The sequence below is a fragment of the Sebastes fasciatus genome, chromosome 6 (assembly GCF_043250625.1).
Source record: "Sebastes fasciatus isolate fSebFas1 chromosome 6, fSebFas1.pri, whole genome shotgun sequence".
NCBI classification, from domain to species: Eukaryota; Metazoa; Chordata; class Actinopteri; order Perciformes; family Sebastidae; genus Sebastes; species Sebastes fasciatus.
In genome coordinates, this window is record NC_133800.1 from 8,054,627 (window position 1) to 8,068,916 (window position 14,290).

Below are 14,290 nucleotides of genomic sequence, written 5' to 3' on the forward strand. Positions count from 1 at the left end.
AACAACACTACTTAGGGACCACTGGATAGATTACTTTTTGGCGAGTAATCAGAGCAGGGGTCTCCAAGACTATGTGTAGGAGGAACTGTTAGAACACTTAAGATAACCACAGATTCACTCAAAGTGACAGTCGTGTTTTTGGGGAGAGGGTATGGGGCTTCTTTACCTTGTATAGCTCTTACTGGGGCTGCTATCATGCCAAATCACAGAGATTGGTGCAAAAATAAGCTGCAAGCAGTGATGAACGGGCCCTCGCACCTTCCCGCGCGTCGGGGGTACTGGCAGGACGCTGATCGACGCGGCCAGGCATAAAGAAACCGGAACTCTGATGAGTTCAATGACGCCTGCGACAAACGGTTCATGAGTTATGAAAGGGGGTGTGGCAAATGTGTAAGGGGAAGGGAAAACCATACCAATGAAACAGGAACTATCTGCTGAGTGATATGACACCTCCCACAAGACTCTACGACCAATCAATCAATCAAGCTTTATTTATATAGCACCTTTCAAACAAGTCAAATGCAGTTCAAACTGCTGTACAGATGACTGACAAACATTTTGAATGTTAAAAATGAATTTAGAGACTAATGCACACCAAAACAACCAATATAAAAGTTAGTTGAATAAGAAAGCAATAAAAGATGGGTATTTAAGATAATAAAAGATAAATAAAATACAAGGAAATAAAAATAACAATAAAAATAAATAAATACAAATTATGAAACTACACAGCAGATAAAAATATCAATATTTTCAGCTCCTCTCAGTTCCTCTGGAAGGTTGTTTCAGCGACTGGGAGCGTAAAGACAGAAAACAGAATCACCAGATGTTTCTGTTCTGCTTTGCGGAACAACTAAAAGAGAAGAACCGGAGGATCTGAGAGTCCTTCCTGGTTCATAAACCAAAAGCTTTTCTGCAAGGTAGTCTGGTGCAAGGCCATGTAGTGCCTTATCAACTAATAAAATCATTTTAAAATCAATAACCAGTGTAAAGTCTTTAAAATAGGCGTAATGTGTGCTCTCCTTTTGGTCTTAGTCAGCACTGGTGCAGCAGAGTTTTGAATTAATTGTAGCTGATTTATTGTATTCTTTGGTAGACCAGAAAGGAGAGCGTTACAATAGTCAAGCCTGCTAGTTATAAAAGCGTGCATCAGTCTCTCTGTGTTGCTCAGAGAGATGGTTCATGAGTTATGAAAGGGGGCGTGGCTAATGTGTAGGGGGCAGGGATAACAATACCATTTTATCAGGAACTCTCTGCTGAGTGATATGACATCTCCGACAAGACTCGACGACAAACGGTTCATGAGTTATGAAAGGGAGCGTGGGTTACGTATTGGGGCGGGGCTATGAGTGTAAATTTGCATATAAATGTCCTCAGGACTGGACCCTTATCATGCCTGAGAAATTTGGGCCAGATCAGACTATGTACAGCAAGCCCACAGGAAGAGCTCCGGTCGTTGAACCCGACTTTCGTAGTGACGGTACTGCAACTTCCGTGTCGGTCCATGAGACACTATGACGCTTCCAATACGCTCGCAGTAAACACGTGGATAACGTTGTTAAACAAAAGCCCTTACTTAGGTTCAGGCAACAAATCCACTTAGTTAGGTTTAGGAAAAAAATATTGTGGTAGGGTGAAAATGACTATTTTTGAAAAGTGAAAGTGAAACTTAACGTTGTGAACACAAATACAAAAAACACATTGTCGGTTTCATATGGGACATGAACAGCTCCCTGGGTGAAAGTCCTGTGTTTGTTTGACCCGTATCCCACCAATCCCACCTGCCCTATGTGGGGTTTTTATACTACGTCACCAGTGTGGTGACTGGCGCACTTTCTCTGAGCATCTAATATTGATGCCGATGGGTTTACATTGTAGTTGAAAGTCTGGTGCGTCTCATACAGACACTAAAGGGTGCTTTGTGCGTCAGTATCACATGCCAAGGGCCGTGAAAAAGCATTGTTATTTAACGCCCTGGGACTGAGAACGAGCTAGTAAAATTGTAGTGCTTCTTCAAGTATACCAAAATAAAGCATTGCTGATACAGGTGTAGTATGTGCCAGTGTGTTGGGGTAAGATACTGACAACTTTGTGCTTCCCATCCCCACCTCAGAGTATCCATCCTGGACCTTCGGCCACGAGAACACCACCAGCTACGTCGGCTTCAACATCTCGGAAACTCATGGAGAAAACTTCACTATCTCTTTTTTATTGCGCTCCCTCAAACACAACGGTCTGCTCCTGCAGCTCCACCGAGACGGAAAGCCTTACCTGACGATCTATCTGAAGGAGGGCACCGTTGCTATTTACAGCCCTCACACCACACTGCTGTCAGAGGCCAAGTTCGTCACTGACGGCAACTACAATTTAGTGACTGTAAAAGTACAGTATGGCCATGTGGTCTTCCCCAAAGCGGGGAATCACCGCGCCTTAGGGAACGTGAGCGTAGAGGCAGGGGATGTGGCGTATGTGGGAGGGCTCCCTGCAGGCAACAGCATGAGTGCCTGGGGTGGAAATGTCAAGGGCTGCCTGCAGGACATTCGGCTGGACCACAAGCATCTGACTACTGATAAAGATCATCTAGAGGAGGTGGAAGTTTACGAAGCAAGCACAGAGGAGAACGTGCTGCCAGGATGCCAAAGTGATGACACATGCAAGGTAAAAGAGAAACGTATAGTCCGCTGTATGATTATTTATGGAGTACAATTATGAATCTTTAAATCTAACTATTTTTTACACTACTAAACTCTATTGCCACAACTAAATTCTATTTCATGTCAAGGTCCCTTGGTAATCCCAAACAACATTTGGACATCTGCTAAACTACTGCTCAGTTGTCATTACAACTATCTCTGTTATTTCTACTGCTATTCTGTTATTCCTGCTTCTTCTACAGTACAGGCACTACAGCTACTATTAAAGGTCCCATATTATGCAAATGTTCAGGTTCATACTTGTATTTCGTGTTTCTACTAGAACATGTTTACATGCTGTAATGTTAAAAAAAAACTTTATTTTCCTCATATTGTCGGCCTGAATATACCTGTATTTACCCTCTGTCTGAAACAGTCCGTTTTAGCACATTTCGACGGAATTGCAACAGAATTGCGTTGCTAGGCAACAGCTTGGTCCATGTTTACTTCCTGTCAGCTGATGACATTCACATACACTGCAACCAGGAATAAACTGGGACCCATTTAGAATGTTTACATTTAAAATTGTGTCAAGGGTCTAAATATTGTATATTTGTGACATCACGAATGAGCAGAAATCCTGACAGCTTGTTTCAAATGTAGAGTTTCTGAATACGTGTGTATTTCCCTGTGGATTGAGTGTTTTGATACTTTCACAGTATTTATATAGAACTTAAGCCTGCTTTATAATAAAAAAACATGAAAATCTCACTTTTTTATAATATGGGACCTGTACTGTATTGCCTCAACCCTATTAGCATTGATCTGGTTGTGAGTCCCTTTGATCTGTAAGTTACCGCTCAATCCTCTCTGCGGCTTTTACCTCTGCCCGTCGCATCAGGTGAGAGATTTTACAAAGTGATCGTCTAATCCACCCATCTGTGTTTGTCTGTGCACAGGATCAGCCCTGTTTCAACGGCGGACGGTGCCAGGTTACCTGGAACGACTTTGAGTGCAACTGTTCCATGAAGTACTCCGGCAGACTGTGCGAGACACGTTTGTGGTGCGTCGACAACCCTTGTTTTCACGGAGTGCGCTGTGTGAACCTACGGGATGGCTATGAGTGTGAGTAATCCTTTGACAGTGATTATCACTGGTTTTATCAAGGCAGGGCAAGTTAGGTCAGGGTCATGTTTATTTGTTTAGCTCTTAGTTTCTTAATTAGACTTACAGTCTATCTGAAGGGCCGTTTAAGGACACCCTGCCAACCTTAGACCCTAACTGACATCAATGGAAAAACTCCTTAGTTCAAGAGAGGGAAGAAACTCCACGACCTCAAGAGTCTGACTGCAAGAAGTCAAGAAGATTATCCTACGACATACTGAAATACAGAAACAACAAATATATAGTTTATGGTTGATTCTTTTTCTTAGTAGCAGAAATGAAATGGGAACAGGAAGCAACAGAGATACATGGGAAATATGACAACTGATTTTATAAAGGAAAATAAGTTTACTTATTGCTCATGATAATGATCATGATCACCCATCATGTGTGACTGCAATATTCTGTTACAGTAATGCCTATTTCTCGCCCCACATGTTTTCAGAGACATATTTTAGTGTACTGTTTAGCTGTAAAATGAAAAAAGTTTGTGACCTGGCTGCCCCTTTAATTGTGATACCTTAGCCCTGTTTCCACCAAGTCATTTTATTCCCGGGACTACTTTTCAAGGAACTAAAAGGTTCCTCCAGCCCATTGTTGTCTCTGTCTTTCCATAATGGTCTAAAAACCTGCAAAGATTAGGCAAATTAGTCCGCTGAGGTATGAAAAAAGAAACGTGACATGGTACGAGGTCTGCTGGTGGTTGCAGATCAGTAGTTTTCCAATCAATGCATTTATCGTGTAACATCTAGAAATTACTCTTAACATAGCCTATTAAGTTTTGAATCGGCATGTGACTTGTACAAGTTCTTGATTTGAGAAACTTTTCCAAACTGCTCACATGATCTTCTGCTCCCACAGGTTTAACTGAAGCCATTTTTCAGGACAACGCTCTTCAGTATGTCGCCAACGGCTCTCTGCTGAGCCCTGTAACCAACTTCACCATGGATATACGGACGCGGGACGACAACGGGATCTTGTTGCGGGCCGTGAGCAGATCCGAGGTCTTCTGCCTGGGTCTGCTCAACTCCTCCCTACTGGTCAAACTGGACAGCGGGTCGACTGCGGAGCTGCTGGCCTTCACGAGTGACAGGGCCATCGCAGATGGAGCGTGGCATCGAATCCAGCTGGCCATGGTCGATCCCACGCAGTTAGCGTCCCGCTGGCGCCTCACAGTCGACGGGCAGAGAGTGGGCGGCAGCTTCGCCGTTGGTGGCAACCTCGACTTCCTCAATGACACCAAAATCACGCTGGCTGAGACGTACACTGGATGTTTAGGGGAAGTAAGAGTGGGTGGAGTCTACCTACCACTCATAAATGTACCAGACGCCCCTCAGAGGAGCCGGTTCTCCAGGTTGGGTGGGCACGAGCCAATCATAGGATGCCGAGGTGCGCCGATTTGCGATTCCCAGCCCTGCCTCAACCAGGGTGAATGTCAGGACCAGTTTAATGAGTTTAACTGCAGCTGCAGCGCAGGATGGGAGGGGGAACTGTGTGAGGCGGAGGTAAATGAATGTTCTTCAGGTCCCTGTGTCCAGGGTACATGCAAAGACCTTCTGGCGGACTATGAGTGCGACTGTGAGCCCGGATACATGGGGAAAAACTGTCAGGACGAGGTGGATAACTGTCTGGAGTTCAAGTGTGTGAATGGAGGAACGTGCATGGACACGGTGGGAACTCACACGTGTTCATGTCCTCGTGGCTACGTGGGCAAACGCTGCCAGTGAGTACAGACTTTCTCTACAGTACATTTTAGGCTTTTTAGCTTTTGCTCATATTCATGAGAATTAACCATGAGTGACCTGATTATGCTGCAGTGTAATGACATCATTGTAGGCGGAAAATAAATCCTTTCTAGTATTTATTTATTGGTTTATTTGATAGGGACAGTGCATGTTAATAAACATCAGTATAAAGATACAAGATGGAAACATGCCAGAGTTAGCAAGAATTCAAATTTATGTTAGTATTTGGTTTGTAGGGAGTTTATTCAGGAGTTGGTTTAACACTGAATATTGATAGGAACAAAACAGCTTTCGTTTAGCTTTTAGAGGAATCAAAGGATACAATATTGTACTGTGCAACTCGTAACCCTCGTTCAGTCCCCTCTCCTCTCATGTGGAGATCGATGAGGGAGAACTAGACATGTGTGCACTTCCCCCCTTAACGATAATGGTTAACGATAATGATCGGTCAATGAGTGACGGCTATCGGTCAGAAAAAAAAAATATAAATTACCATCCCAATACTCTTTTTTTCTCACCGTAGTTTTAGACAGCTCATCTGTAACATCCCTCAAAGCCGAGACACAGCGTGGGGTGTTCTTTCTCAGTCACACGCCAGCTACAGCGTTCACAAACGGACACAGCCTCACGCCACCGGCTCTGTCCGCTTATGTCAGCGTGACCGTGCCGGGCGCCCACTGCCTCCTTCACCGGAGGTGGGACGGATTTTCCGGTAGCAGGAGGGCAGCGTCACTGAAGCCCTGCAGAACTTTTGCCGCTGTTAGCACCGTAAGCTCAGCTAGCACTGATCCACTCCAAAATGTAATGGGCTCTTCCTTGGCCCATGCTACACCCTTCCCCCAAGTTGTCATGAAAATTGGGCCGGTAGTTTTTGCGTAATCCTTGCCATTAAATTATATTATTACACGGCTGTGCTGAATACTCGATTGTGATTGGTCAATCACGGCGTTCTGCGTTCTGTAATTTCTTTACTACAGACCGTTGCTATGTATAACAGACCGTTGCTATGTATAACAGACCGTTGCTATGTATAACAGACTGTTGCTATGGGTGCAGTTCTGACGTCGGACTTTGGTGGACCGTTTTTGCGTGAAAATATTGATTTCTTAAGTAAGTAGCCGTGTAATAAGCGGGATAATGTACAGCTAGCGGGTCATTATTGTGAAAGAATCCCATTCAGGGCGATGAGAGACCCCAATGCGAGCAGCATCGCCCTGTTGGGGATTCTTTCACAACAATGACCGGCTCGCTGTACATTGTCCCTTACTTAGTAAATTACATACATACTCAAGTTCAAATAAAGGTGGAAGCCAAAATCAGTACTATATGATTGTGGGATTAATTCTGAAGTTCTCAGTTCCACCTACACTTCTTTTGGGTTGTAATTAAAGGTAATATATATGTATGACTACAAAATCATACATTAGAGTGTAATGAGTATGTGTGTGTGTGTCCAATAGGTGGCGTTTCCCTCCGGTGGCATGCGATGCAAACACAGAGTGTCTTAATGGAGGAGTTTGTATAGGAGGTGACTCTGGAGGAAACTGCACCTGCAAGCCGGGATACACTGGTGCCAGGTGAGAGCAGTACACTGCACATTCCTCACCACACACCTGCGGCTCAGGAGAAAGTGTGTCTGAACCACATCCAAGTGTTAAAGGTCAGGAGAGTGTGTGTGTGTATGTATGTGTGTGTGTGTGTGTGTGGGAGCCGCTGCTCTGTCAGTCAGCATTGTGTTAAAACCCTTCTGATGTGTTTCAGGTGTGAGACAGAAATAGACGAGTGTGAGTCCAGCCCCTGTCTCAACGGTGCCACCTGTCTGGACAGGCTCAACCACTTCCAGTGTGTGTGTGTGCTGAGTTTCAGCGGCACAGTGTGCGAGAGCAACGTAAGTGACAGACAGACCTTTTCGCTGACACTGGCTTTGAGTTAATTCATTTTCACAGCACATGTGCTATATTAGAACCTGAATCTTATAGTGATGTGTTTAAGATTGAAGTATACCCTTTAGCGGCCAACAGAAGCCATGATCTAGAAATAGGAAACAGCACAGACATGCAGTACATGAAGAGTATGCTTTAAAACACGAGGGACAGCAAAATAGCATTATAATTTATTCTCCTACTCCAGTGTAAACCTCTCCAAATGGGTAACAATTCAGGATTTCTAAAATAGCACTAATGGTTGTAGAAGTTTTCAAACACATACATGTAAGGGAAACATGTCAACTTTTAAATTCCAATTGATACCTGGAAATCACTGAAATGAAGTTATAGTATTGTATAACTACTAAAAGTGAATCAGTTAGAATACTTTTTGAAAAGTGTTATATTATAACGGCAAATATAACACAATAAAGAAAACTAATATATAATTCAAATTATGTGCTGTTTTTTTATATTTAATTAATTTATTAATGTATCTATTTATTTATTTATTTTGTAAGGTTTCTATCTTACTACATGAATTATATTGTTGTAGTACTTATCACCTTTAATTTTAACTAATTAACTAAATTATTTTTAAAAGATATTTGTTAAATTATTTTTTTCTGTAACTTTACCTCTTGGGATCGGAGGATGGCTGGACCTGTTTCTGTTTGGGAGTGGGAAGCGATGTGTATGTGTGTATATATGTATGTACATATTAAATGTTAAATGTAAGATATTATTTTTTGTACTATGGCACCGGTGTTATGTTTTGTTATGTTAGTCATGCTATGTTTGAAAAAAAGGAATGAAAATAATTTTCCAAAAGAAAACTAATATTAACAACAGGCATATCATACGTATGTGAGTGTATTGGATACTATAAAGTGAACATACAGTATATAATCTATATAATTGCAAAAAAATATAAAAAAATAATTTACTACTGTATTATATGTATATATAATGAGAGTAAAAACATATTCAAATATGCTATTTGTTCAGTTTAGTTCATCAGGAGGACCACTGCAAAAGTCTGCTTGACCTCTGACTTTTGCAGAGCTTCTGGACTAATATCAACAACATTAATATGTGTAACTGCTGACAGAGCGGCTCGTTACAAAATTAGTTCAGTTGTTAATAAATGGATTTTCATGAAAAGATTGTTTATTAACCATTAATAAACCCATTAGTTACAACTCATGAACATTTTCTAATTTGTGCCATATTAAAAATGGTACCAAAAATGGCATGGTCACGTATCATATATAACATTGTGTCCTGTCCTGTTGCAGAAATTGGAGCATATGGAGCGAATCCCCTGGCTGGTGGTGACCATCCCCCTGATCACCCTGTGTGTTTTACTGGGCATCCTTGCGGTGTTTTGCCTCATCATAACAGCACGGAAGAAGCGTCAGTCAGAGGGCACTTACAGCCCCAGCTCACAGGAGGTGGCAGGCGCCAGGCTGGAGATGGGCAGTGTCCTCAAAGTGCCCCCAGAGGAGAGGCTGATCTGAGGCCCGCAGCCCTGTCTCACAGCTTCGCATCCCGTTGATGTATTTATGTAAAGGGCAGACAGAACATATGCTCCGCAGTGTCACGCTGATGGGCCCTCCTGCCCTTACGAGGAAGCGAGCGATGGAGGATAAATCAATGACTGATCCTCCACCTGGGGAAACTACTGACGTTGAAGTCTGACAGATGGACAGGTAAAGACCACAGGCTGAGAGAGACAGTCTCCTGATTACTCAGGCTGTCCTGTTGGGGAGAGTGTGGTCAAAGAATGCTCTGACCATGGACGTCCCCTTGAAAAGTTCTGTCTTGAGCTTGATTCATGTGGGACCAAAATCCTGTGAGGACCACGTGTACTACAGAAAAGTCCCAAAAAGCTGTGGATATTAAAGAATGTATTCACACAGGCTGAAAACCACTGAAACTGAAACTGTCTGACTCCCTCCATACAGTCACGTAAGGGCAAATAATTCATAATTTATGGTTTAGCAAAGCAAAGCATTCAAAACCTTCCTCTGCAGATTCCACCGCTGATTCTGTTTTGCATGACCGAGGAAGAGGAATGTGTAGAGAGGGAGAAGAATACATTTGAAACCAATTCTGTCAAATTACAGAGTTTAAAATGGCATAATATTATAAAGGGCGGCCCTTTCTTCTTCAACATACTCATTGTAGTAGTACTACATTACATGTACAAGGGGGTGTCTGGTTTATTGTGACAGACACTAATTTAAATCCTGGCTTTATCTTGTTAGAGGTCCCTTGGTAATGCTAATCCTGCATGACTTCAACTCTTATGCCCCGATTTTCCCTCTCCTTTCACAGTAAATGTGTTTCTTTTTTTGTCTTTTGGACAATTGGAAGCAGCAGTTGCAAAAAATCCGTTGAAGAAGGAATGTATTTTTGATTTGAACCTCATGTTCTCCTTTGCTGAATCAGAAATTTAGAATTTGTTCAATACTGCCTTGAGCGCCGGTGATTTCAGGAGTAATTATTGTCCCATGGGATAGGAGCATTATTGAGTTTAAGGCAGTGCTCTTCTACCACGTGTCTGCAGGTTTTCATTCACTAAGTCACTGAGTCATTTCTCTAAAATCTAAGCTGCTGCAGACTGTGAAAGATGCAGACATTTCACACGACGGAACGTGATTCGATAAACCCCCAACTGACTATGCGGATGGACATCACTGCAGCCTCTGCAGGAGTCAGAGACAGTTGAAGCTGTTGAATAACTTAATATTTGCTGTATTATACTGTCAATGTGCACTGTACAGGCTAACCACTCTGCCCATTCTTTGTCACTGTGTAAGTTCGCTGTGAATGTCTTTGTGTTGTGTATATAATGTTCTGCAAAAGTTCAAGTCACTGTATTTTCCTTTTTGTAATATTTTCAAGGGGAACCGTATTTAATTGTAGGAATCCTATTGCTGCGGTCTAAGGTGTCACATCAGTATTTGTGAACATACATCACTTTCTTCATGTGTCAGACAAAAAAGAGAATTTTGCAAAGAATGTCTACTTGAATTGTCGCTTATTTAAAGGAATAATTCAACATTTTTGGAATATGTATTCGCTTTACTTTCGAAGAGTGAGATGGGAAGATATAAAGTCAAAGTGTGGAGCTAGGGGCTGGATGTGGTTAGCCTATCTTAGCATAAATACCGGAAGCAAGGGGAAAAAGCTAGCCTGACTCTGTCCAAAATTCAAAAATACACCCACCAACGCCTCTGATGCTCACTGATTAACATGTTATATTTAAATTTTTTAATCCGTGCACAAACAGACATGTAAAAATGACAATTACACTGCAAAAAAAGATTTTTTAAGAAAGTAAAAAAAGCCTTGTTTCGAGGAAATTTTTCTTATTTTTTGCCTAAAAAGAAAAATAATCTTGACAAGCAAGTTTTGCATTAGAAAAGTAATCTAATTTTAAGAAAATATATCTAACTTTTTCTTAATTTCTTAATTAAATTGTAAATTCTTAAATTAAGTAAAACAATCTTAAAGTCAGCTTAATCAAGAAAGCACAACACTCATTTTAAGTAAACATTTCTTACATAACAGTTTCTTTGCTTGTAATAAGCAAAATTCTGGCCTATTTTTCTAGTTTTAAGACACATTACAGTCTTAAAGTGTCTAGATTTATAGTCTAGTTTTAAGAATTCTAGCCAAGCAAAATTTGCTTACCCCATTGGCAGATTTTTTTGCTCAAAACAAGAAATTTGTTGAAATTTAAGAATATTTGGCTTATTTCTAGTAGGGCTGTTTTTGCAGTGTAGTAAGTGTTGGGTGAGTTAACAAAGAATGTAGGAGGGGTTAAATGCTGAAACTTCTTGGCAAACAACAGCTTTGTGCATTGCCAGGTTGCCAGGTTTGGTATTATCATGCCAGTAGAGACCTAAACTAAAACCTGTCTTCACCGATTGTTTCTGGGAACTCAAAATATCAAGTACAGCAGCTCAGCGTCTGATACCAAGGCACCGAGGCACCCTTTAACATCTGTTCTGTATGAGATGCACCAGGCTTTGAACTAACTCCAATTTAAACCCATCCGTGTCATTATTAGACGGTCAGAGCAACTGACGTAGCATGAAGAGCGAGGATGTCCACATAAGGTTGGTGGGGGCCGGATGTTGTACCAACCTGTTCTCATTCCCAGGGCGTCAAATATCAACGATTTGTCATGGCCATCGACGTTCGATACCGACGCACAAAGGCACCCTTTAGCACCTGTGTGAGACGTCCATTAACTACAATGTAAACCCATCCGCGGCAACAATAAACCCTCTGCCCAGTGCGTTAAGTTTCACTTTCACGTTACAATCAGCTGTCCATTCGTGTCACGTGTTCACAACGTCCCATGTGAAACCAAGTCAATATTGACTTATTTGACTTTAGTTTTGTCAGAAAGGAAGCAAGTACATATATTTCCCCAAATGTTGAACTATTTCTTTAAGTTGTCTCATCAATAAAACACTGTCAAGTCACAATTTTATATACTATAATCGCATGCAGTTGCCTCAGACAAACCTGCATTCTAGTTTTAGGATATTTCACAAATACTTATCAGACTGCCCAAGAAAACCTAAAAGTAATGTAAATATTTCTTAATTTGAGTTCAGAATTCTTAAACAGAGAATTAGTCCTTAAACTCTGATGCCCTGTACTCACGTTTGTACTCCAGGAAGTCCCACTGCTCACTTGCCTTTCACTCGGTGTTCACTAGTGCTGTTAACTTTATTAAACCACTTAACCGGGATGCTTTTACAGGTAACTCAAGGTGCTGGTGTGATATTAGTTCAGACTGATGCACTGTGCTGTACCAGTTTCATGTTAATGGAAATCGAACATTTGTGAAAGGGAAGTGACATGCAAGTCACAGCTGAATATGATTAAGAAAGACACTGGCCATTACTATTGAATGTAGAGTTATATGTAATATTAAAGGGGCGATAAGTAGGATTTTGATCATGATCTGTGGAGTTTTAGGTAAGGGTGGTATCAATGACAAACAACAGGTTTACTTTGACTTTATTTCATCTGACCTGGTACAACAGGCCCAATATTGCTGAAATGTGGCTGATTTTCGGTGTTTGGTCCAAGGCACCTTATTTCCAATGAAGGGAAATCTTAATGTTACAGCAGTTTGTGTCCATAAAGACATGATTTTCCCAGTTTGGTCACATACTTGTATGTATTGTATGTTGTATGCTATTCTCCTGCTGTCATTATGACGTATCCTCAGATTCATTCAGATCCACGACATATTGACACTGACCCGAGACCACTGGCTGTAAAATGAGACCCTTCCCAACCCAAGTATAATTTGGACCTGGTTCAACTCTGTTCCTGGGTCAGATCTTGAGTGGACCCGTTAAGACCTCTTCCATACATCAACCCCAACTCACCCCCCACCAGTTCATTGATGGTATTGTTTGCACCTATTTCAGACAGCAATATGACTGTAGGTATCTAGGCTTATGTCATTTATCCATGTGAACATGTGGTTTTGTTGTAAATGCAGGAATCAGATATGGTTTACAAGTCATAATAGAAATCAATGAATGAACATTCAAACCTGATCTCCCTGCATACTGCTGCTTCTCTCACTGAGTAGGAGGATGTAGGGCTTGTTGTCATTCCTATATGGGCTACCTGGAGGTCAGAAATCACTTAACGCTCCTTTAAAATGCCTGCAGGGAATGAATGTATGTGCATGATGAGATGATAGTATGTGCCTTCATATTCTCCTGCATCCAAGAAACACAATAATCCTGCCTGGTCTGTTTTTATGCTATACTTGTTCGGACAGATGAAATCCTTTACTGTATGTAGACTGTATTTCAAAGGAGAGGTCACTGACAGAAACCTCACTGTGAGCGGTGTGCAGGGACGCAGCTCTGTTCAAATATTCAAATGTCGTTATGGTACTGTACAGACATACAGTGTTAAACAGTGCTGTGACTTCATAACAGAATGTACACAGGACAGATAAGTATCTCAGCTATGTACAGAACGGTAGCGATTTTACACTGGAGTTGTTTTTACTAAAGCTGTACTATGTACAGCACACTGTAGATCTGGGCTTGAAGAGTTTTATTCCAAAATATGATGTATTCACTTTAGGAAACAAACAGGATTCAGTCTTAAGTCTTTTTTTTTTTTTTTTTTTAAGTGAATATCTCATTTTGAAATAAAAATCTTTATTTGTTCTCAGAACACTTGTCTATACGAGGAGGATTTTATGGTTTGTGGTCATTATGTGTATAGTGGGAAAAGGCGGTGTAATTGGAATCAAAGTTGGCGCGTATGATATGTGTCTTGCAGTGTTCAAGGAAAAATAAAACACAAAGGAAATGAGTAACCTTGATGGATGTTTTCATTTTGTAAAAAAAACTCACCGTTTCCACCTCCTACATAGTCCCTCATTCCCGATCTCATCTGGTATGTCAGCAACTCATACGTTCATGCATCTCCAAAATGACAAGTATTTACCTCAGAAGTAAAAGCTGCAACAAAACAGGAAACTGAATGTGATGGGGCAAAATGACAAAAAAATCATACAAAACACAATATTTTGGCTTAATTTACTAATGAAGAGTGTTACATTGAACATAATATTTAATTTGCAAATAATAACACTGTGTCTAATAAAGGTTGTATTTTATTTTTAACTTGATTCTACAATACTGTTTAGGGTTCTGCTGAACATATTTATGTGTAATATATTGCTTCACCAATAGAAATAAATACATGGATGACCAGTAATGACTGCTCCAAAAAAAAAAAAACACTGTGAAAAACTAGA

The 14,290-nt window shown here is 41.0% G+C and overlaps 1 protein-coding gene across 1 annotated transcript in view; it reads left to right on the forward strand.

Moving 5' to 3' along the window:
• The window catches only part of LOC141768934 (protein crumbs homolog 2-like), a 34,316-nt gene extending 20,920 nt beyond the window's left edge, over window positions 1-13,396 (forward strand). The window contains exons 8-13 of the mRNA XM_074637465.1: window positions 2,114-2,658; window positions 3,593-3,758; window positions 4,659-5,520; window positions 7,003-7,119; window positions 7,304-7,430; window positions 8,766-13,396. Coding sequence (XP_074493566.1) covers window positions 2,114-2,658; window positions 3,593-3,758; window positions 4,659-5,520; window positions 7,003-7,119; window positions 7,304-7,430; window positions 8,766-8,987 — 2,039 coding nt within the window. The 3' untranslated portion in view covers window positions 8,988-13,396. The remainder of the gene's footprint in view (window positions 1-2,113; window positions 2,659-3,592; window positions 3,759-4,658; window positions 5,521-7,002; window positions 7,120-7,303; window positions 7,431-8,765) is intronic.
• The last annotated feature ends 894 nt before the right edge of the window (window positions 13,397-14,290 follow it).